This window comes from Dioscorea cayenensis, chromosome 16 (assembly GCF_009730915.1).
Source record: "Dioscorea cayenensis subsp. rotundata cultivar TDr96_F1 chromosome 16, TDr96_F1_v2_PseudoChromosome.rev07_lg8_w22 25.fasta, whole genome shotgun sequence".
In the NCBI taxonomy this organism is placed as follows: Eukaryota; Viridiplantae; Streptophyta; class Magnoliopsida; order Dioscoreales; family Dioscoreaceae; genus Dioscorea; species Dioscorea cayenensis.
In genome coordinates this window covers 21,054,594-21,079,357 of record NC_052486.1, presented here as the reverse complement: position 1 = coordinate 21,079,357, position 24,764 = coordinate 21,054,594, and the positions used below count along the sequence as shown (strand labels likewise).

Here is a 24,764-nt window from a genome sequence, read left to right as displayed (position 1 = left end):
CACTCAAGATATTTACCCTAGCGTAATCACATACCTATATTAGCAACACTTTTAGTTCTTGCAAAGAAACAACATTGTCCAACGAATATGTTGTATTATTCTTTTTCATGATGCATTTAACAATTAAAGTTCTAGAGCCATAATCAAAATGAACTTCTATTGATCACACATTGTCAATTGCAACAATAGATTCTACAATCAGAACTGAAACTTTAGAAGGAATAACTTTGTCGACCTTTTGATAAAATACAAAAGACATGGTGTATTGACTTTTTATTAAGAAGTTCCATAAACATGCACAATCCGTAAATAATACGAAACTATAAGCAAATGCCACAGAAGAAGAACCACATAAAAATATAGATGCACTGCCTTTCAATTACCGATATTTGTGAAAGAACGATGAAAACTGTGACGTCGATGCATATGTGCTTGCAAGTAATAAACACTGATTTCAGCATTTAATTTGGCCGAAATGATGAAAAATGATAAATTGAAGTCATACATTGAAGATCAAACCTTGATGATTTATCTGCATGTATATAGCAACAAAAGGTATGTCATGTTATGTTGGTGAATCTGTTTATTGTAGGAAAAGATGAAAATTACTTTGAACATAGTAAAATGACAGAATTTTCTCACCAAATTGATTGCTTGGATACAGGGTAAAACAGTAACATCTTATGATGTAGCCTTGCTGAAGATATGAGGACAACTATCCCATTTCCCTTGCTCTCTTGCTTCCCAGTAACCACCGATGTACCTATATGTTCCGCTCTCATTGTCTCTTTGAAACCATCGAGGTTTCCAGCCATCGTCCTGCAATTTACGGGACTGCACAGACGAAAATGAATGTGAAATGAATGATGAACTTTCACATTTTCTATCAATATGAACCTATATAATGTTTAAAATTTTGCTGCTATACTGCCATCAATGAGCAATTTGAGAGTTGAAGCAGAGTGTTGTTTGCCATTTGAATGAGTTTATCTGTACATGGAAAATTTAAACTGTTTTAAAATATTGAAGAGTCAAAATGAGCATACCATTCGTTGTCGTGTCTCTAATCTCAGCTTTTCCGCGTTTGCCTTCTCATACTCCCCATTTTCCAGATGCCGTTGGTCTGGTCGAAGTCTTGAGTCCGTTGGGGGAAGCTTCTCCTTAATCCGGATCAAACACTTGAGATCAGAACTAGAACAGAAGATACAAATGAATAAGAGTACCAAAAGAAGAATTTAAAGCAGAATTTTGTGTCATGTATACCTGAAGTTCTGGTGTTAGCTCATTTAGAGTGATTGCAAATGATGATAAGTTGTATCGAGTAGGATCAGAAGGAGGCTTACTCCTTTGCCATAATAAGGAGGCTTTTTGTGGTGACGTCACGCCCTTGGTTTTAGATACATCATCTTCTAGAGTGTAGTACATGTTGTCATCCCATTTCCCTTTCAAGGTTGCGACTTTAGCTCCTGTGCCATCCTCAACAAAGCCCTGCACCTGCTTGACAACAATATTTCCAGTAAGAGGACAGCAGAAAAAAGTTACAGAATAATGTGACCGTAAGTCTTTCGTTTCCTTACATGGCGTGGGCTACGGTCAAGGAAGGACTGTTCTTTGAACTTTAAGTTACATGAATATTCACGGTTACCTTCAATTTTCATTGTGCCATGGTGATCACAATATATTTTCCCAAGGATCAGATTATAAATAGTTGTTGTTACCTGAAATATGACAGAAAATGATTTGTCCAGGATTATAATAGAAAATATCCACAATCAGAGAACACAAAAAAAAATATGAGAATATGAAATCTTTCTTGAAAATGTAAATGTAACACACCTTACTCCACTGGAAGATTTCACCATCATCAAATTCCAGTGTTAGAATGCCAACAGGGTCTAGTTGAATAGATCGGGCCCAAAATTTACTCCTGAGATTGCTGTCACCCCAGAACTTCCAACCTTTACCTTCACAGTGGCAAGCAATGAGCATAGGATGGTGACTAACCTGTTCATGGAAAAGATGAACTAACTCATAGCCAATCAAAATCAATTTGGGCATGTAATTTACAATTTTTTATACCCAGATTTACAGAAAAGGCGTTAATAATTATGCCTAACATTACCATGATAAGAAGAGAGATGACAGCACAATAGAGTAAAAAATACTAGAAAGGGAACAAAGGGCATGAGAAAAGCATTGTTAGATCATACTCAGATAACTGCTCTTAAAATCACTCGTTCATTTGTTCATCTGGACAAATCTCACAAATCACAAGCGTAACCATGCCACTTATGTCAAAGTTGGTACACTGGATTAGTAATCCAATTAAGAATAACAAAATGCCTATATCCAAGTAAGAAGACAGCATCATTTTTCTTCTTGTGACAGTTAAATCCGATTTATTCTAATAAAGACAATATATGCACTAAAATGTGAGAATTATGTTTGAAAATACAAAATACACTCACAGCTCTTAGATCTAAAGAAAAATATGTAGTGAATTTTCACTTATATTTATACCATCACTAGAAGAACTATGGAAACATAAGAAAATTCATGTTGCCCAATAACATCTAATACGCATCTTTCATTGTGATTGGTGGAGAAGAAAAGACATTAATCCCTAGTACCTTCTCAGAGAAGAATCGGATCCCTTTTTCAGGGTAGTCACCTTCATAAGTTTCTCCCAGCAAAGGATTGAATGGTTTGCAGGGTCGCCCATCAGAGGAAGCATACCCAGAGACTGCGAAGGCAGCTACATTCAGAATTCTCATGAGACTGTTCCCCTATATACAAGTGCATATAATTTCAGTGTAAGCAAGATGGTAACAGCCATTAAATGTATATACAATTTTCACCTGTCGAGCTTTTCCAGAACACTTAATCACATATGCCAAGTACATTTGTCAAAAGGAAAGAGTTATACGCTAAAAATCACTCTATAACTGAGTGTTGAAAATCCCACAAACATTGTAAAACAATACTATCATAAATAAGGATTAAGATAACATGCATCAAATATTCTTCAAAGCATTTGATATCAGATGGCATTGTAAGTAATGATAAAACTTCTATCAATGACACTAAAATTGCTTTGCACAAAGCATAGAGTTGTTCACTCATATTCAGTCAGTAAAAGGTTTTCTTTAGTTAAAAGGAACAAAAGTTTGTTGAACAGGATCAGGATGATATTGAGGATAAGTCAGGCACTCAGTCAATTTCCTATAATTATCATCTTCTAAATAAAACGTCTATTTCACATCAGATTCAACAGAGAAATATGTGCTGAAGAATAAAGGCCTACCATTTTCCCGTAATCATATGCCCGGTCCAAAAGATATGAATATTCCAAGTCCTCACAGCACTTCTGAAGTGATGATAGTGGTTCATTGAAGTAAACAGGAAGACATACACGTGTAAGATCCTTTCCTACATTATCTTTGATTACTGACCAAAGGCTAACACATTTCTCTTTCTCAGTAGGATCAGGCAATTTCTTACGCCTTTGAACATGAGGAAATGAATGATCATTGCTAAGTTCTGGTTCAAAATCTACCATTTCATCATCAGCCATGTGATCACCAAATGTGCATCTCTTATTGGCATTCTCTGTTGAACGCTCAGTAAAAGACTCTCGTGTATCAAAAAAGCAAGGCTCATCTTCATCAGACAATTCAACAATATCTTGCTTCCCAACATCATCAGAAGATTCTGTCGTGCTGTATTCTGTTCAAAATGAGAATATTAGTATAGAAGCTAAAGAGCAAATGACAAAGATATTCGCGTAGTAGCGGAATCTATCATCATAGGTAGCTTGAACTCCAAATGATCCATGTGATCACCAAATTATAAGCCAAATTATAGGCGGTAACAATTAATTAAAGTAGTAGAAATAAAAATTTAATGATTCTAGATTTATAAAAAATTGTACAGATGAGAATCATACTCGGCTTTTTCTTCAAAGGATAAATGACAAGAAAATTAATAAACAAGCATATCAGAAAGTAAAATAACATTTAAAACAATGGAGAAATGAAGTACCACTGAATTTTCCATGTCCAGAGCTAGAAAAATCGTCGTTTAGCAACTGCAGATGGCCCTCATGGGTTGTAATAGTATCATCATCCACATTGCCAGGCTGTATAATTTAACAATATAATCTGATTAAAACAATCTTCAATCAACTTAGTTACTATCTCTACTTAAAAAATTAATTGCATTAAACAAACAGGGTCTTGAGAACAATATAATGTTGTGCTGGATTTTCCAGTCCTTTTTGTCCCAGTAAAGCTCAAATTTAAAAACTTCTGGTGTCATGGTTTAACACTAAAAGTAAACCTTCTATAATTATTCAGTGGGCTCAAAACTCATGCCCACAAGAAAATTGATACATGGCATATTATTAGTACAAGCCAGCATCTCTCCTGTGATGAGCAATAGAAGCTCCCTAAGCCACACACAGACACACACACACACACATACACACAGAGTTTCATTCAAATATTACATTCTTATTGAAGAACATACTATGATTTTTTTTTTTTTTCCGCTTCTCATCAATGGTAGATAGGATTAGAAGAAATTATTATACTTCCATGATACTCATATTACATGCTGATTACAACAAAACCAATTAGAGCAGAATCATGTATGAGAGAAGCAAAATAAAAAACCTTAGGGTTATGCAGGAATCACAATGCATGAAAAGAATAAACAATACCTCCAACTGTGAATCATATGTGTTAAGTATGGTTAAATGCTCGTCATATTGAGCCTTCAATTGTCTGTGGTACTCAGAGAATTCTGAACGCATGATCTTCTCACAATCTTGGATGAGTTCCTCACCAAGACCCTCTGAACGCATATGATTTCGCAGCCTTTCAGTTGAAAAGGAAATATTGTTGTGCCTGAAAGATAACTGTTCATTCAAGGAAATTACACAGCTAGAAGAAACCAAAGCCTCAATCCAAGCCACACGGTCTTTCTTTGAATAAGTTCTCAAATGAAGTGTCTTTGTGGGAGAGAATATGTAGAACCGTCTATCATCCGATTTACTTTCACGAAATGATGAAATCTGGAAATAAACAAAAGAAGGTCATTTGGCTTTCAAGATGCAAGAAATGCATGACAAATAAGACAAAGAGTACTTGCATCGATGTTGAGTAATCATCAGGTTCAAATATGAAGTATCCAACACAAAGCAATAGAAACACCAAAAGTTAGAACTTAGTCTTTCTAAATTTTGCCTGGACGTTGAGTATCTTAAGACACATACAAGCAAATGAATGCCCTGTAACAAACAACCACTCCATTAAAATCTAATCAAAGGATGAATTGTAAAGATCAAAACAGAAACTTAGCAAAATTTTCCTGCAAAAGAACATAGTTTCAAGCCATTTCCAAAAGCAGGCACTGCTACAAACAAATCAAACAACAAACCTACTCCTTATGTCAGTCTATTAAGCCCTGCATATATTCCTTTTTATGAAATTTCTTGCACCTCCATTACTCTAAACTGCAAAATCAACTTAAACGTGGAAACAAAAGAGTCCAAAAGCAATGATGGCGATGAGATGCATAGTAACTGTCTGATTATTATCTGAATTTACGATGATTTAGTGGCAGAGTAGATGATGGTAATGGCAATGCCAATAGGTAGCTTATTCTAACTCAACCCAATATTTCCAACACATTACAGATTATAAAAAACCAAGAAAAATATAATCGAAAACAAATTGAAATTGCTTATTCCATTTCTCCAATCATTACCAGTTATCTGCAGATTCTGCCTTTAAAAAAAATAAGAAAAATAAAGAAAAAGTAAAATACCCCTTCAAAATTTTAATAGCAAATGCCAACGTGTGAAGCTAATAATTTCAAGTTCTGGTGTCAGCAACCTCAACATATATTATATATTTAATAATTTCAAGTTCTGGTGTCAGCAACCTCAACATATGTTATATATTTATAGTCACCGGGTATCTATTTTGGTTCCTCAAGTAATAACATGTTAATTTCAAACCCTAAACTCAATAGATTTACCATTCTTGTCACTCTTTAGCTGATGTGGATTCATAATTATATGACTGTATCACACAGACAAGCTGCCACATCAGTTTAAGAAGGTAAATCATTCAATCCTGAAATGAACATAATTTATTAGAATGGTCAAAACCAACAATGAGACCAATTCTAAGGGCAACAATTGGCTTTAAACCAAAATTTCACGATTAATTCTCATCCCGTTTATCAATTATTCAAAAATATTAGATAATACAGTTTTTAGTAAAAATTTATTATTCCTATTATTATTTTGTTTTCCCACAAATGAGTGATCTTTTACAAATTTTAAAGAAAAAATAAAAAATAGTCAAAGCCACTCCGATTTAAATGGTTAGCGGCACTAAAAGTAAATCTCTCTCGTGTAACATGCGAACACTCACACATCACATAAACCGGCCCTTGTAATACTTTTCAAAAAAAAAAAAATAACTAAAACTAAATCTCTCTCGTGTAACATGCGAACACTCACATGTCACATAAACCGGCCCTCGTAATACTTTTCAAAAATAAAAAATAAAAAAAATAAAGAATCTAATGACAAACAAAAATAAATCCCTAATTAGGAATTGATAAACATGCACCACAAATCACATGTACAGTTGTCAAAGTTAAATGAAAGCTCCTGGAAAAAAAAGGGCAGGTCCTCAGGTACTGTGCCACGCGGAACAGAACCAATTAGAGGACCCCCACAAGCTTCTCCCTCCGGTCCTTCTCACAGGACGTCCTTCTCACAGGGTTGAATCCCCCAAAATTCTAAACAAAAATTCAACAAATAAAGAGAAAAAAGGGCAAAATGCCGATCCCTCTAAGATCCAAGAAGAGAAGGAGATGACCAAATTTTAATTTTGATTTATTCTAAAATAATCTAAAAATAAGACATCTAATACCAATCATCTCAAGCTAAAATTCAACGAAAAAAAAATTCAAGTAATCGAATCAAATTTTTTTTCTTTTTATCAATCCGATCATACCTTGAGATAAACAACGGCAGCAAGCTTCGCGCCGGAAAGGGAGAACAGCTCGGAAGCGTTCCCAATAAGCCGGGCACCACCACCGCCAATGAGATCTCCGCCGTCGCCAGCGCGGCGACGGATCTTAGAATACGAAAGAATGCCATTCCGCAGCGAGAACCACCGCGATCGCCATCCACGACCGTAGTTGGTCCATTTATAGAGAACCCCAGCGACCGCGGGTTCGCAAGGGGCAGCATCCGCGATCTCCTCCGCCCGATCGTCTTCCGGCAGTGGAGATCTGTCGCCGGCGCCGATGTTACCGCAGTTGGCGGAGATGCAGCACAGCGGAGGCATCACTCTCGCCCTCATCGTGGCTCTCCGCTCAGAGCTTCGATCTCGATGCCGCCATTGAAGGGAAGGGTCGAAGCTTCTCGTCTATTGCGCGCGCTCGAAAGGTTGGTTTTTTAAAGAAGACGAACGAGGGGTATGTTAAAAATATAAGAATTTTTAGGGGGTTTTGTGTAAAAAGAATAGCAAAAGAAAAGTTCTTGGCCACCTTTTTTTTGGTTCGTCTTCATAAATCAATGCCACGTGGATTAAATTAATATATATTTATATATTAATAGTTTCTTTATTATTCTAAAAATAAATAAATGAATATTTTTATATATCTAATTATTTATTTTTAAAATAAATCTTGAAAATATAAAAAAATTGGGACCTTTTTTGGTTTCCATCCTAAAACAAATGAATAAGTAATATTTATTCTAATTTTTTAAATATATATATATATATAATTATTAATATTAGCTTGCAACTAAAACTGATAAAAATAATAAATTGAGTTTGAAATTTAAAATCATAATAAGTTATATGGAAAATAAAAAAATGAAAATGAAAAGATATAAATTCATATATTTAAGAGAGTGCTTTACATCGTCCAAATAAGACATTTTCTCTGTAATAATTTTGGGAAAAGGACAATTTGTGAGGACTTTTAGGGAGTCTCCAAGTAACATGCAACAACCTAAAAAGTTCAAGAAGTTGTCTGACTATAAAAAGGACATATTAATATTTTAAACCTAACCTCCAATGTTTGCCATAATAATAATAATGATAATAATTTATAATTTATCATTTATATTAATGATAATTGATAAATGTGAATTTTTTTTTTCGTTGCTGCTCAAAGTCTCGTTCAAATTCTGTCACATAGACCATCCTATTGGTGACAAATATAAATATAAATATATATATAATAGAATAAACTTTTAATTAGAACCACTAAAATGGCTAATAAAATAATGGTTTTTATTTATTTGCACCTGTTTTAAGGGAAAATTGTAGTTTTCGTTATAAAAGGTTTTGTTCAATTTAATTAATCATGTTGATTAGTGTTGGAAAAATAAATAATTAGTATTTGTAACCATATCAAATTAGATTGTTACCGTAGGCAATATCTTAAATATCAATATTAACTATTAAGGGGAAAACAAAAATAAAGGTTTAAAGTAACTTGTACCTCTTAAATCCACATTTATTATTTATTTTCATTGATTAATTAAAAAAATTAGTTTTAATCTTATAACTAAATAATATAAAATTAAACCAATGACTTCTTGACCTATTGACATATCTCTGTGAAAATATGGATTTGAATCTTGACATATCTTACCGAAGAGATGGATTTGAACCTCAGCTCACGTAAAGTGAAAACACTTGCGTGAAAACACAAGTGTGTTAAAAATCAACACCACACCCCACACACGTCTTTGACATAGTTTGTTTATATTTTATCAAAAAAATATATATATGTAGTTAACTTCCGAATAAAAAAATGCCCAGCTAATGAATATATATATTAAAAAAACTGAATAATGACAATAATTTAAAGATCATTATAAATTTTAATTCAAGAATAAAAATAAGGGGGGTGAAGCCATAGAAAAACTTGGGAGTAGTTGTACCTTAACTTACATAGAGACTAGAGAGGAATGTATAGTTTTCATAAAAACAAAGAGTAGATGATGCGAGTGGTGCATAGTTCAATCATATAAAAATTAAAGATTGTACCAAGTTGGTGAACAAATGATGAAAGAGGTGTGTCTCACTCTGAAGAAACAATAGCACCGCAATCCACACCAAGCCATGTTTTTCTATTTAAAGCCAGACGTGGAATTTAGAGCATCTCAAGTTGGTCCATATCCCAACAAACAATGAGCCAAGTTTTAAGTTTTGTTTTATTATTATTATTATTAGTTTATATGCAACTTAAATGATCTTTAAGAATCAAAAATAAATTAAAATTGAAATTTAGTAACCTCCCTTGCAACACTATCAAGCCTAGTTTCAACTTTCTAAGCTCATTCATCAATTTTAGTAAAATAAAATGATGCATAATCTCCAACCCGACTAAGAAGTATCTCTTGCCTTTTTCAATGTTATACCTTAAGATAAATGATTCACTCTCAGAATTATTTTTAAACTAATGTTTTTTTTTTAATCGATATTTTCTTCACTCATAGTGAATTAAATAACCTCCTCTCATACTTGGTTTTATCTATTTTGGTTTTTTTTCATTTACTATCTTTTATCAATATTAATAACTCATTGTTCGTGAATTATTTTGAATAATAGACGACAAGCGCCCTTTTTATATGAATATAAACAGTATTATACAGTACTGGAAACCTGGATATATAATATGAGAATAGTATAAAAATCCCGGATGAACAGTATATGAACAGTACGGTAAACAGTAGTGTCGGGGGAGAGATTTGAACACATGACCTCCCCCTTATACTTTGATATAATACCATTGGGCTATCCAATAGTTGACCGTAACTATTATCATTATTTTTAATAAACTTATTTATAAAATAAATAAATAATCAAATAAACTTTGTCATATTTGATATAATAAAAATATAAATCAAAATATAGTTTTTTTTTTAAATAAAAGTGGAAAAGTATAACCTTCAATTGAATTCAACCCTCAACCTCCTCTCCTACTGTAAAAATACTTAATACACAATAATATTAGCCCAAAACACTTTTTTTTTTATATACAAACAGAGTCTTTAATAAAAAAAATATGTGTACCAACTCACAGTTGTAAATTTTATAATATTTATTTATTTAAGTATTTAGTTCAAAGGAATGATGACGTCACCTCTCACATGGATGGAAGTTTTTTTTTATTATTTTAGGAATTAATAAAAGAGGCATTATATAAAATACACCCAAATTTTTAATATAAATTTCTTAAAAATAAAAATGGCAAACTTAAACAAAATGGTCAATGAAATAAAATACATAAATAATCAGAAACAGTATCTAGAGACTACAGTAATGTCTTGAATTTTCAATTAGAGATGGTGGTTACTTAGTGGGTTATCAAAAGTATGGATTAGATTAATATATATATACTTTAAAGAAAATATAAAGAAAGAAAAAGAAAGGTGGTATCACGTGGGATGCATGCTAATCTGTGAACAAGCCTTTGGGTTTTAGTTGAACATGAAAGTACGGAGATGCTTGGAAGCTAAGGCAAAAAAACAAAAATTTAATTGTGATTAATCATTGATTAATTTATTTATATATTATTTTATTTAATATGAAAATGTGGCAACTTTTCATACACAAATTATTTGTTTTGGGGGAATTCAGACAACCTTTATGTTTCTCTGCAAAACAAAATGAGTCTCTTCCAATACATTAGAAAATTTTCAATTTTCATATATATATATATATATATATATATATGTACACCACAAAAACTGAACAGCATTAAATTCATGTTGGTCTTTGTTAAAATTTAAATCTTGAATATTTTTGTTAAACCAAAATTCAATTCATTTGCTAGGTTCAATTAATTCCCTAGATGTAGATAATTAGATGCATTTTTAGGGCTATATAACATATATTTTAGAGGTGTTCATCTTGCCTGGTTCAAAATATTCATTCATTTATTCTCCCCTATTACATCCTGACATATATACTATCATTTTTTTATGTTATAATTGAAAAAGACATGACAGATTGTGATAGGAGAGGACCAGAAAATAATTTAGACATGACTTTATTTTAAAACAGTCAGTAATTCCATATTAATTAATTTAAAAAAAATATGAATTTAAAATTTTGAATATATAAGCTCGCTTTCACATCCTATCAAATGAAGTTATTATTTTTTTCTACTATTTTTTTTTTCCGAAACCGATTCAAATAATATGTTTTGTCTGCACCTAGTATAGTCTATAAAAAATTTTAATCCCTTAATTATTTTTAAGATGCCACAGTATAAGAGAATCTAAAATTGAATTAGCTCTCTTTGCTTGGCAGGAAAAAAAAAATGGCTTCTTCCCCTGAATAATAATAATAATAATATATGATTACTCCTTTGAACCAAATTGATCAGAAATGAATGAGAGAACAATGTGCACGTACCTCCTCAACAGAAATATTCTTAATCTAACATGATTGTAAGGACTGCCAGAACCTGAAAACAACCCAAAGTGACTTATTAGTTCCTAATGCATGCACCAAGTTGACATGAAAATAATCAGAGTAACAACATACCAACACAAACCTCTGTTTGCTTACATTAATTGAGATCTCATCCAACAAGAAGCACTTTCCTGAAAGCAACATCTTGCATGGTTCTTTTGAAGTTGCAGAGACATTGAAAACAGATGGCAAAAATACTGTTTACACATGTGGTGATCAATTAACACTCGAAGACGATATTTCGACCTAAATAGATATTCAAAGCAAAAACTGATCAGTAGGGCCAACAAGAAGACAATACAGCTGCAACCTCATCAAAGCTCTCATAACAATATCAAGAACATGGCCATTATGAGTTTTATGAGTTAAGTGATGTACACTAGGTAATCTAATAACAATATCCTTTAAAATATCTCGCTAACAGATGAATATTTAGTCAAAAAGGGCTGGCAAGATATCGAAGAGAAGTTACTTGTATGTATGGCTGTTGTCAGAATGGCGAAAGTGACCGATAAGGTGGCCACAAAGAATAGTCATCTTCTTCATGGTCGTCGAGGCATCCTCCCGTGTTGAAGGTGTTGCAGATAATGGTTGGTGGGGCTGCTAATAGAAATTGGACACGGCGAGCCGTACTTGTGTTTAAGATCATATCTGTACCTTCAGTCATCGGCATTGGAGGCAAGATCCAACCATGGATAGAAGATCCTTTTCTCGCCAGCTAGTACACCACTTCCAAGATCTTAGCTTCCGAAACGCGTATTTTCTACATGATGAACAATGAAAATTAGTCAAAATTTCTGTTCATGAAGAAAGAACCTAATTAGCATTACTGAGAAGTAGTCAGTGCCATTAATCAAGTGTCCCTCCTGAAAGCATCCAGCTTGGACCACCAAAAACACAGCCTTTTTGTGCCCTGATGATAGAAACAGCTTGCTGCTTCTGTCTGATGAATTCAGGCTTATAAAGTGAAATTTGATGAAGAGTAAGAACATGTGTAACTTTGGTATTTACTAGATTTAAGCCACATAAAAAGAACACATCACTTTCTTGCCAACCAGCAAGTCATTTCATAACAGCTTATAAGAACATAATTTCTGAAAAACACTTCACTTTCCACATGATAGCCTGAGAAAAATAATGAATGCTCAAATGTTACTGAAGATGACCTTGATATTTGCATTAGAGAATAGTAGCAATTCAGCATCACCAGAACAATCACATTATGGCTTGATGCATAGTTAGCTGCTTTTCATCAGATTTATCAGCTGAAATTAAGTGAAGAATTGAAAGAAATGGAAGTAGTACAATGGTACAACTTGAGTTTTTACCAGGATTAAAACACTTAAAGCAAATGCATGATGAAAAGGTGGATGCTTTTAATTCAAGGCTCATAGCATTTTTGCCAGTTCACTCATTGGTAGCATGTGCAATGAGCAACAATGATACTAAGGACAAGGGAAAAGTTTTGAAACTCAAAAACAAAATGTCCATTTTCTCATTGAAGACTAAGAGAAGAAAATTCAAGTAGAGTCACTTCTTGAATACTGGAAAACTTATTGTAAACCTAATCACAATCTTCATCTTCAAGCCCTGAACAATATGAGGGCAGCTTTGGAGCAAAACTCTTGGTGTCAAAGGCACCAAGGTCAGACACTTAATTGTGCAATAAGCTATCAGCCCAAAATTAACTATTACAAACAACAGATCCAAGTTCTGACCAGCATGACTTTCTCCTGACCAGGGACATGCAGAAAACACTCGCTCCCAATTAGCATGTAAGGAGATCTAATTACTAACTCTCAACTGAAGTACACAATTCATACAACTTTTAATAGCACATTGTCTATAAACCAAGTAATTTCTACCATCAGGAAGGCAAACCTGCCTCATCTTCAACGAATATATCACATAACATAAGAAAACTTAACCAAATGCTGATGATGCTCATGACAAGAACAAGCCATAGGAATATATCCTAGAAATCCAAGATAATAGATATATCTGTGAAATATCACAAGTAATCTGTTTCATGAAGTTATTATACCTGCCAGTGTTTACCACAACTACATGACCAAACATTGCCAACTTTCTCACTATAGCAGTGATGAGTTCTATGGCCAGAATATTTCTTTCTGTATCAAACAAAAGAGATCTGTGCCCTAAAATTCAAGTGGTTCATCCATAATTTACTACATAACTGGATTGGCATTTGCTTGATTGTATCAAACATGGAAGCATGGGGATTAAATTAGTTTGCATTTTTATATTAAAAAAAAAACTCAGCAGTAGATAGGAATAGTTGGGAACTTGGGAACCATAAATGTAAAATTACAAATAAACTATTATTTCTACTTTGCTTAAACTTTTAATACTGCAATATTTGCTTCACAATGCAGTACCATAACGTTTACAACCAACAGAACCATTGTTCTGAAAATTAAACAGAACAAGGATCACATATTTGAAAGCAAGAGATTCACCCTGCACTTATATGGTCCATACCAAAAACGATGACAACTTAATGGTTGACAAACCATCTCGATATTCAATTTGACAGTACAGCTGATCATTTTTCATGTATTTTTGGATGCTCTTAACTTACCCATCTTGCTCGATCCTAGTTTAGATACATCAAGTTTTAGACTTCATCTTTGCCACTCAACATTTTCTAAGCATTTCCAACTAAAAACAATTACCAGAATTCACATACATGAAAAAAAAAAAAAAGACCACAACAACAACAACAACCACCAAAAGAAAGAAAGATCATTTCAAGAGCCATCAACACAATCTATCCATCAGAATCCTAAGTTGCCATAGTGGGTGATCAGCCCCAGCAATGCACATCACCAGTATTTGTTGTGGAGGGGTGCTAGCCCAAGTTGTAACTCATGGCGTCTTGTGTCATTGGGGGGCACCTTTGCCCTCTTAAGGAGAATGATGGTTGGGGACTATGAACTTAAATGAATTCACCCTTACTATACTAGGGAGGTCGTGGTGGAAAATCCTAACCACAATCATGGCATTTTTTGCATTGTTTCCGTACATCAGCCAACACACAACTACTGCCATGCCGTGTATATAGGCACCCATTGTTGCCCTCTTATGCAAAGTTCCTCCTTCTCCAAAGGCCTGATACAAGTGTGCCTAGTGGTTTGCCTCAACATAACCTCTGTCACTGGTAGCAGTACTGTGACAAATTTTTTTATTAGCCAAGGATTGAAAGGTATTTCGCCCATTGATGGGTGTGGCTACTTAACCCACACCTAAGCACTTAAATGCCACTGAATATTCCAATTAATCCGCATTCCGCAGATCACTTATGCTCTTCCAAGGCCTGATCCATGAAGATGACCTACTCCAGCTCCAGGAACAGATTTCCCGCATTTCATCTACACCTCCTGGCACGCTCAGCATTAGAACCTGACGGCAAATGGCTCTTAACCGGATCCTTGTATCTGCTTCCCCTCTTCCATGGATTTTCAGTAGCTCCTTATACTCTAAACACCAAGCTATTTATGTTGTAGGCCTTCTACACTCACATCCACACCTTTAACAATTTGGCAAGACAAATCGGTACAAGAATGACTTGCTATATTTGCAACTCGAGCAATGGATCCGCATCGCTTCTTTGTGACTCTGATTTGGGCTCACTTCTGCAGCCCTAAGCAATCACTGGTTGGTTTTCCCCAGATTTGTTGGCGAGCTGTAGAGCTCCTGGCACTTCATTAGCATTGACAAACCTCTCAGAATGGGTTATTTTGCTATTGATCAAAGCTCATTCTGTCTAATACTCATCTTCTTCCCTCCTCGATCAACACAGTGCACAATTCCATAAGGCAGAAACTTTCTAATGCGAAGAATTTCATCAAGAATAAACCTTTCCTTTGCTAGGAAGTGCAAGAAGCTTCATCATAGTGTGACGGGTGACCGTAGGACACACAGTGCAATCTAGTTTTCTACCAAGTGAGTGTCTCTATCTTACAGCCCTTATCCTTGTATTTCCAATTTTGCAAATAAACATGGCTTGTCTTCTTTTTTTTCCAAAATTAAAAAAAAATGGAAAACACCATAAGCTCCATTGCTTAACTAAGACGATAAACAAACAATCATAGGGTATGAAACATTAAACCATCATCAAAATCCATAATAAGAAAGCATCATAATCAGTAGCATCAAATGTTGTAAACAATTCTCATATGACATCATTGCATTGCAGTAAGTCCAAGGAATCAAGGGAATGATGAAACTAAAATTCTCAATCATAATAATTCTCTATCAATATAAGCAAACAAGAATGTCTCAAATATATCAAATCACAAAGAGGGAAGCCAATTCCCTCTCAAATATTCATGAAGAGCCTCAAAATTCAAGAAAGAGAACACAAACAGGGCCTCAAGGACCCCCAACGCGGCGCCGGCGACCACATCGAACACGAAGTGGCGGCCAAGCAAAACCCTAGAAATCGACGTAGTGGCCGACCACAAAAACACAAGAAACACAACGAGTTCCACAGGCTCACCTCGGATGAAATCCCAGATGAAGCTGGTTCCGAGATCGATGGAGGCGGAGGAGAGAGCGAGGAAGGAGGCGAAGAAGAGGACGCGGGAGGAGTGGCCGGAAGGGAAAGACCATTGGTCGACGGCGAAGGCCAATGACATGCCTTTGTTGTAGACGGGGCGGGGGCGGCGTATGAGATGCTTGAGCAAGCCGATGAGGAGAAGGTCGAGGAGGGAACCGAGGAGGAGGGCGGTGGGAAAAGGGGAGGACGGGGTGAGGGGGAGGAGGGAGAGGAGGAGAGGGAACCAGAGACGGCCATCGCCGGAGATCTCTAAGGCCTTGAGGAGAGGACGGGGAACGAAGAGGAAGAAGGAGTGGATGCGAAGAGAGAGCGCCGTGTCGAAGTCCACCATTCGCCGGAGAAGAGAGCTTCTCGGAGCTGCTTCCATGGCGTCCAAAACAAGAAGCTTGAGTTCTGGAAAAAAAATATATATATAAATATATATTTATATTTATATATTATAATTTTATTTTTTTTTTACAACGTATTTATCACATATAATAAAAAATAAATAAATAAGATAAGTAAATGAAAAGGCAGCGGCTGAAATGAAATGAAAAGAAAACGAATCCCAAGATAAATTAGACTTTAGCAACTCAACGCGGGAGAAAAATGCATAATAATAATAATAATAATAATAATAATAAACCAAAAAGAACAAAAAAAACAAAAGAAAGACGCAGCTGTTGACGGATGGACGGCGGCCGACAGATTCAACTCCAAATTAGAGGTTTCACATCTCTCTTCTTTGTTATTTCTTATTAAAGTTTCAATTTTTAATCTTATCATCATGTTCACAAACCCTAACTCCTCTCTTTATTTGTTTGTTTTTCTTGGAAGTTTTTTAATTTTTTTTTTTTTAAATCACCAAGAGGTTAAATTTTTGAGGATTTCTCATTTTCCGTTAATGAGAATTTGATTTCTTTATCATTATATCAAGTGGAGATTTTGAGTCTTGATTTAAGGAGTCAAGTTTATGAAAATTTGGTTTGTTCAATGAGACTCTCTGGTTAGTGTTTGAAGTTTTAGAGTTTTCCAGATAAGTTGTTGTTGATGTTGTTGTGATTAATCTGTTTCAGTGATTTCTCTTCTTATGGATCTGTGTAACATTTCAGATAATTTATTCTAATTGATCTGTTTAATGTGAATGTATTGATTTCTGAAATTCATGTTCTTATTATGGACATGGGAAAAACAATTCCAAATGTAGATTCTGAATTGGAAGAATTCTCGATACAATTCCTTTATTTTCTAAAACATAACTTTTTAGTCCCTATAAGTCTTTCATGCCCTTAAAATCCTTTTACTTTTTAAAATATGCCCATCAAAACGATGATCATGTTTTGGATTTGCATAACCGAAATTGATTTTGAATACATCGAGATGATTTCGAATGCTATGAGTATTGAAATTTAGATAGTGTTTGGTTAGATGTAGTTGAAAATACATTATATTTCTAATTACGATGTAGTTGTAAATTCTAAAGTCGAAAATGCAGGAGAGTCAAATTTGGTATTTGATTGACTATAATTGAAAATGCATGCTGTATTTTAAAATTTTGTGTTTGTTTGAAGGATTTGTAAATCTGGATTTGAAAATATGTGTTTGGTTGGATGTATTTGTAGGATATAAACACTCTTGCTAAGGATATCCACCTTGGGTCATTATTAAATTTAATTAATTATAAATACACAATTAATTGTTATTAATAGTAACCAAAATAATTATACATATATTTACTTAATTTAATGTAAAACTATGTTTTTATTACAAAATATTGTTATTTTTAATAATTATAAAAAAATATATTACATTATTTATAATTTTTTATATTGATAAATATATAATGGTAACCATTTATTATTAAGATAAAATAATATCATGATTTTATTTTTATTTTTATTTATATATATTTTTATTAGAAAGTCTCACGTGACACTACATGTGAGACTTTCTATGGAAATCCAAAGTGCAGGAGATTGAACTACGGCCGATTTGAACGTAGTTCCAAAACCAACCAAATCCATATGCACTGCATTTCTAACTACTTTTAAATTCTCAAATCCAACTAGACAAACACTTTGATATTTTTTATAATTACAATTACATTTAGTTTTATATCCGGCCAAACAAGCACACTCTTAAACATCATCATCACTTTCTTGATTGGTGAGACAGACAAATAAAAAAACATTGTAAACCCTAAAAAATATATTTTTAGTAATCACCCAAACTAATTCCGGTAGTGGGTTCTCAAATGTGTTTCGTTGGAGATGGACATGACGGGGGACTAATGAAGGACTGATGGGGGACTGACAGATTTCGACAATTGGTGAGATCGCTCAATTGAGATGTGAAGAGGTGGAGGGAGAGTGGTCGGAGATGAAGCTCGGCAGTGATTTGGAGGGAGATTGGGATGATTACTGGGGTGACGATGAAAACTATGACTTAGAAGCTATACTATTTTCTGGATTGATGTTCTTCTTTGGATCTGAAGAATTTTTTACTGATTTTTTTTTTAAAAATACCAAGTCAAAAGATCATATGCAGATTAATATTAAGATAACAAACGGCAAATTGTTTCCTCCTAGACTGATGGGCATATTTTAAAGAATAAAAGGACTTGAAAGGCACGAAAAAATAGTATAGGAACTAAAAGGTTATATTTTAGAAACCAAAGAGACTGTTTAGAGAATTCTTCCTTCTAAATTCCTTCTAGTTTTCTTTTGAATGCAGAGAAACACTTGTTTAGAGTTAGAAATAAGCAATTTATGCAGATAATTATAGTTAAGATTGAATGTCTTTGAGTTGATGTATGAAACATTTCAAATGCAGATGCAGAAGGACATGCAAGTACATCAATGGATGCAATTTCGACAAAACAATCTCCCTCGCCGAACGTGAGGCCTAAACGATGGACATGGTGGTTCATAGTGGCACTAAACATCTTCTTTCTTCTAGCAGGTCAAACAGCAGCCACTCTTCTCGGTCGGTTCTACTACGATCAAGGCGGAAATAGCAAGTGGATGGCGACACTAGTCCAAACGGCCGCCTTCCCGATCCTTTTCATTCCCCTTTTTGTCATTCCTTCATCTCCTGATACCAATGCCGTTCGCCCTCCCCCTATTGCCAAACTTGTTCTAATCTACATTGTCTTAGGCTTGATCATCGGCGGAGATAACTTAATGTATTCATACGGCCTTTTATATCTTCCCGTATCGACGTACTCACTCATATGTGCCACACAACTAGCCTTCAATGCAGTATTCTCCTACTACCTCAATTCGCAGAAATTCACATCTTTGATACTGAACTCTGTAGTTCTTCTCACCTTCTCCGCGGCTCTTCTTGGCATTGGTTCTGGCTCCGAAGAATCTCAAAGCATTCCTAAGGGAAAGTATGCTCTTGGTTTTGTACTCACACTCGGTGCATCGGCCACATATTCGCTGATTCTTTCGCTAATGCAATGCACATTCCAAAAGGTCCAGAAGAAGGAGACATTTTCCGTTGTACTGGAGATGCAGATTTGGACTGCATTTTTCGCTACTTGTGTTTCTTTGGTCGGTCTATTTGCGAGCGGAGAATGGAAGACCTTGAGAGGAGAGATGCATGGTTTCGCTAAAGGAAGAGTTTCGTATTTGATGGTTCTAGTTTGGACTGCTTTGTCTTGGCAATTGGCTTCGGTCGGAGTTGTGGGACTGATCTTTGTCGTATCATCACTCTTTTCCAATGTAATCAGCACATTGGCCTTGCCTATTGTACCAATTTTCGCCGTCATATTCTTTCACGATAGCATGGAGGGAGTGAAGATCATGGCCGTCTTGCTTGCGATCTGGGGCTTTGTTTCTTATATCTATCAGAATTATCTTGATGATATCAAAGCTAAGAAGCCAGTGATTGCATTAGAAACTTGAAAACCTCAGCAAAACAATACCTTTTTCAGTTTTCTGTAGCTTTTTCTGCAACACGGTTAACAGATTTCAATAATTCTGACCATTTAAATTAAGCTTCAGAATGTATTTCAGCGAATGATATGCTAAGAAATTTAAGCCTGTTTCAAAGTAACGTATTATGATAACATTGATTAAGTTTAGCATAATTAACTTTATAATTTGGAATTAATTCCTATAATTGGGAATAAGAACTCATATTAGAAAGACAATGAGATCAACTGCAACAAGAGAATGGGATAACATAACACAAGGATGAAATTCCAATTTTGGCTTCTCAGAAACATGTCTAATGAATACTACTACCAAACATAAACCATCTGTTAAATTTGCAACATCTTCAAGTCCTGCTACACTAAGAACATTGAACAACAACACATCGACATTAAGTATCTTAAAAGCTAATCAAACAGCTCTAGATTCGTCCGTGGTCGAACAAGAGAACGCCTCTAATTTACAAGTAATCCATCATTGCCTGCTGATCGGAATCAACGGGACTCCACTAGTATGTGCAATGGCTTACCATTCAACCTCTCCCGGCCCTGCACCAATATCAAACCAATGATACTTAAGAGAGTGTGACGACATTTAAATTAATTGTTGAGCATTCTGAATGATGAAAAGCAGAGTAATATTGAACCCACCTTGAGTTCAGGAAGTTCGATCACACATGCACATTCAACCACTTCAGCGCCCGCACGCTCTAAAGGAAAATACAAGAAAATGCGATTTGAGATGAATAAAAGCATGAAAAATATTAAGCTGGACAGGTTTTAGTTAGACTTAGTATCATAGCAATATCAATTAAAACTTGTACACACCGAGCAAATTCATGGCTGCACAAAGAGTTCCTCCTGTTGCAATCAAATCATCGACTACCAAAGCTCGATCCTCAGGTTGAACTGCCCCGACATGCATTTCAAGGCAATCGGTTCCATATTCAAGATCATACTTCTCTGAAATAACTTCACCTGCATGTTTTGCTTATTCAGGATCAGACCAATGAATACATGTCACAGAATTAAATTCAATTTTTTAAGAGAAGAGATTGAGTGAACCTGGCAGCTTCCGAGGTTTCCTCAAAGGGATGAACTTTGCACCAATAGCAAGCGCGATAGGAGCAGCAAATATAAAGCCTCTAGCCTCAACTCCTATAAAAGTTGAAAGTCGAATCATATATTCGGTGCTATGTCATCTTCTAAGTCTCTTAATTTTAACATCAAACTGTAACAGTGCATATAATAATGCAACAAAGGAGATCCTTTCATCTACTTGGCATCCTTATATGGTTCTTTATTGACGATGAAATTTTGTTAAAACTTAACATGCAAATTCAAATGTATTTCAAGACGTTTGACTTCACAAAGTTTGTAGCAACCAAAACTCTCTTGATTTAAAAACAAGGGTTGCAATCAACTAAGAATTAGCATTTCAAAACATTAGTTCTAAGTCATGTTTTTATTTTTTTTTACCAGCAACCACTGTGATGCCCTTGTCGATGTACCGGTTGACAAACAATTCAACCACATTCCTGAAAGCTTTGGGATTAAGAAGTAATGTGGTGATGTCTTGGAACATAATACCTGCAAAAACAATTGTCCAATGTTGCAGATGTGGAACAAATTAGATAAACAAAAAGATAGCAGCTTGGAACACAAATTTGAATATGAGAAACAGAAAGAAGCAAAATTATTCTCATGGTATAAAAAATAAGATGATTAAATGTTTACAAATGTTAACCAAAACAGGGAACTGAAAGAGAAAACATTAACATGCTTTTTTTGCATTTCCACAAGTGAATAGAGAAATTTTTTTTTTTTTTTTCCAAAAAGTATCTTGAAACACAATAATCTCTCCACAAACCATAACTTAATGATAAAAACAAGTAAAGTTTAAGTCAAAAATCTTCCTTAGGAGGAGAAAATTTCCAGAAAAATGGAAACAGAAAGGCATCATAAAACATAATAACCTCTGTACAATCATCACTAGATAATCAAAAGATGCAAAAATAAGCTAAAAACAATACCTTTTTTGTCCAGGTCCTCTTACAAAAGGACAACATTAGGCCATAATAATGAGAAAAAAATACAACATGCTTCTCATTCTATAAAGAGCAAATATGGCATCTTGAAACAAAATATATTGAGTAAAAGTACTCCAAATTAAGAAAAAGGACAAATTTTCTTACAGAGAAAAAAAAAATCAAGAAAAAAGCAACCATCAAAGGAGCAAAAAACCAAAAACCAATTGTTCTTGGACAAAAAACACAACCTTTTTCATCAGACTATTATAAGGAGAAGAAACAAAATGTTTCTCATTCTAAGAAGAACAAGTATTCCATCAGGAATACAAAATACATTAACCAAAAGACCACATGAAGGAAAACAAAAAAAACAAAACAAAACAAAATCTTTGTTGCATGTGAAAAAATAAATCTTTCTTGAAAAAAAAGAAAATCTCATAACCTTTCCATGTCCAAGAGGAGAAGGAGAGGAAGACAAGACTTGGAGAAGTTAGCTAGGAACAACCCTAATGGAAAAAAGAAATGACTTCAATGCTCCTCTCATTCTATGAGGATCAAACATGACATCTTGAAAAACACAACACATTAACCAAAAACACTCTAAATCGAAAGAAAAAACGAGAGGCATTATACAACAAAACCTCAATCTCTCCACAAACCAACACATAGTGACTAAAAAAAATCCAAACTTTAAACCAAAATCAAGCCTTTCCAGTCTCACAACCAAACAAATCAACAATCTCAAACAGGAAAAGAAGAAGAAGAAGAAGACCTGGCTTGGGGAAATTAGGAACAACTCTAATGGAAGAAGCAATGGCTTCAATCCTAGCATCCTTCTCCTCCTTTCCACCCGCCATTACTCCCAACCAACACCACCACAAAGTCTCCTTCTTCAAAGAAGACAACCAAAACACACAAACAAAAGAGAAAGAAAGCTAAAAAGCAAGCAACAACAGTAAACAGTAGGAGTTGAATGGCAAGAGGAACAAAAGAAGCTAGACATGGATGGGCACACACACACACACACACACACACATATATATATATAGAGAAAAACATAGAGGAAGTAGATAAAGATAGAAGGGAAATGGGAATGGAATCACCTCGAGTAGTGGGCAGTCTCTGCTGTCCATCTCTCTCTCTCTCTCTCTCTCTCTCTCTCTCTCTCACTCTCTCTGCTCTTCGTTTGCTTCTTCTTGTACTCCAAACCTCTCATTCATAGATAGAGAAAGAGAGAGAGAGAGAGAGAGAGAGAGAAGGAAGGTAGGAAGGGTATCACGAGGGAGATCTTGTTTCCTCGCTTTACAAGAATCCATCACATGCTATTGCACGTCTTTCTACTGTCTCTACTTCTTGACCTTTCTTGGGCTTTGCATGAATTTTCAACTTTTTTTTTTTTTATTTTTTTTTATTTTTAAGTAAAGTTTGTGTGTGTTTTTTTTATATATTATCCGTTCAGGATGTTTTTGTTATTCTTTTTTATGATTTTTTATTTATTTAAAGGAGAATTGGTTATAAACCCCTCAAAAATTTTATAATTGCATATTTACTCTCCGAAAAAAAGCCATATCGTAGTATATACCTTGAAAAAATATAGGTAATTGCGGATATGCCTGTAGATTCCGATGAATCAAATTTGATTAACTATGGTTATAAACTTTGAATTAAGATATACAAAAATCCAAAATAACCCTCATGACAACAAAAAACTTTTCGAGGTATATATGCAAGTAGTGCATAAATGGTAATTTATATATTTGTTGTTCGTTAATAATGGTTTTTCAACTAATTTGAACCCCAAGGGTATATACGTAATTATATATATTATTCAAGGGTATGTATGTAATTAATTTTTATTCAGGGGTAAATATGCAATTTCAAAATTTTTTAGGGGTACACCTGCAAAAGCGACGGGGGACTTTGTACAGATAATCAAAGAAAATCTCAACTTTTTTTCTAATTAGCACACTTTCTTGGTGCTCTTCGGTGATTCACCGGATAATTTTATTGGTTGAGCACTAACCTTGTATAGTAGTATAGAATTTGAAATGCTAACATTCAAAATGTATCGAAAATGAAAGCACTACTCAAGTATAAGTGAAAAATCTTTGCGTTTATTTACATCATCTTTCTGTTTGGTTTCTTTATGGCTCGAAAAATCTTCTACATTACTTTTTAATTTGTTTGGTTTGATGTAAGTTAGAAGATATGGTCGTAGCATGTAAAGTAGGGGGGTGAGATTACCCCCAATATATCTATATTATTATTAATTATTTAATGCATTTAAAAAAATAATTTAAACTAAAATAATTAATTTAATTTAATTTAATTTAATTTTTAAATTAAATTAAATGATTTAATAAAGTATTTATTACATTTTAAAAAATAATAATCGGAAAGCTCAAATAAGCTCAAAGCCAGAATAATAATAGAAACTTAAATAATTAAATACTAACTCTAAATAATTAATTTTTACTCTCCCCATCTACTCTTAACACTAATGTAAATTAATTAATTAATTAACTTAATAATAATTTTATTAAATTAAAAAATATATAAAATTCTTTAATTTTATATAAAAATATTTTTTAATTAAAATTAAAATACATATTGGTATATTTTAAATAAAAATAAATTTAATAAAATATAAATAAGTATAAATTTAATTATATTAACAATTGATTACATGTAAGTTTTCATTTTCT

The 24,764-nt window shown here is 34.0% G+C and overlaps 4 protein-coding genes across 6 annotated transcripts; 1 reads left to right on the top strand and 3 right to left on the bottom strand.

Moving 5' to 3' along the window:
- Positions 1-140: 140 nt before the first annotated feature.
- Positions 141-7,446, bottom strand: LOC120279584 (oxysterol-binding protein-related protein 2B-like). Of its 2 annotated transcripts, XM_039286512.1 has the most exons (11): positions 7,035-7,446; positions 4,721-5,074; positions 4,042-4,138; positions 3,305-3,726; positions 2,631-2,786; positions 1,837-2,004; positions 1,578-1,718; positions 1,264-1,494; positions 1,047-1,160; positions 643-834; positions 141-532 (listed from the first exon to the last, which is right to left on the bottom strand). In XM_039286512.1, exons 1-10 carry the CDS (start codon positions 7,383-7,385, stop codon positions 682-684), a joined length of 2,187 nt encoding a protein of 728 aa, XP_039142446.1. In that variant the 5' UTR covers positions 7,386-7,446; the 3' UTR covers positions 141-532; positions 643-681. The 2 variants fall into 2 exon arrangements, 1 of the variants encoding a protein (XP_039142446.1); XR_005541954.1 differs by lacking the exon at positions 141-532 and having other exon boundaries at positions 816-834; positions 1,047-1,191.
- Positions 7,447-15,766: 8,320 nt separating this feature from the next.
- LOC120279570 (probable lipid phosphate phosphatase beta) lies at positions 15,767-16,488 on the bottom strand. Its single transcript, XM_039286496.1, has one exon. It carries the CDS (start codon positions 16,472-16,474, stop codon positions 15,842-15,844), a length of 633 nt encoding a protein of 210 aa, XP_039142430.1. The 5' UTR covers positions 16,475-16,488; the 3' UTR covers positions 15,767-15,841.
- A 230-nt stretch (positions 16,489-16,718) lies between these two features.
- On the top strand, positions 16,719-20,146 carry LOC120279569 (probable purine permease 11). The gene is made up of 2 exons (XM_039286495.1): positions 16,719-16,816; positions 18,922-20,146. The coding sequence occupies exons 1-2, from the start codon at positions 16,780-16,782 to the stop codon at positions 19,998-20,000; spliced, it is 1,116 nt and encodes a 371-aa protein (XP_039142429.1). The 5' UTR covers positions 16,719-16,779; the 3' UTR covers positions 20,001-20,146.
- A 109-nt stretch (positions 20,147-20,255) lies between these two features.
- On the bottom strand, positions 20,256-23,353 carry LOC120278858 (adenine phosphoribosyltransferase 4-like). 2 transcript variants are annotated; one of them, XM_039285598.1, is made up of 7 exons: positions 23,163-23,353; positions 22,832-22,949; positions 21,509-21,619; positions 21,095-21,187; positions 20,858-21,007; positions 20,681-20,739; positions 20,256-20,578 (listed from the first exon to the last, which is right to left on the bottom strand). In XM_039285598.1, the coding sequence occupies exons 1-7, from the start codon at positions 23,190-23,192 to the stop codon at positions 20,525-20,527; spliced, it is 615 nt and encodes a 204-aa protein (XP_039141532.1). In that variant the 5' UTR covers positions 23,193-23,353; the 3' UTR covers positions 20,256-20,524. The 2 variants fall into 2 exon arrangements, with proteins under 2 accessions (XP_039141532.1, XP_039141534.1); XM_039285600.1 differs by lacking the exon at positions 22,832-22,949.
- Between the last annotated feature and the right edge of the window lie 1,411 nt (positions 23,354-24,764).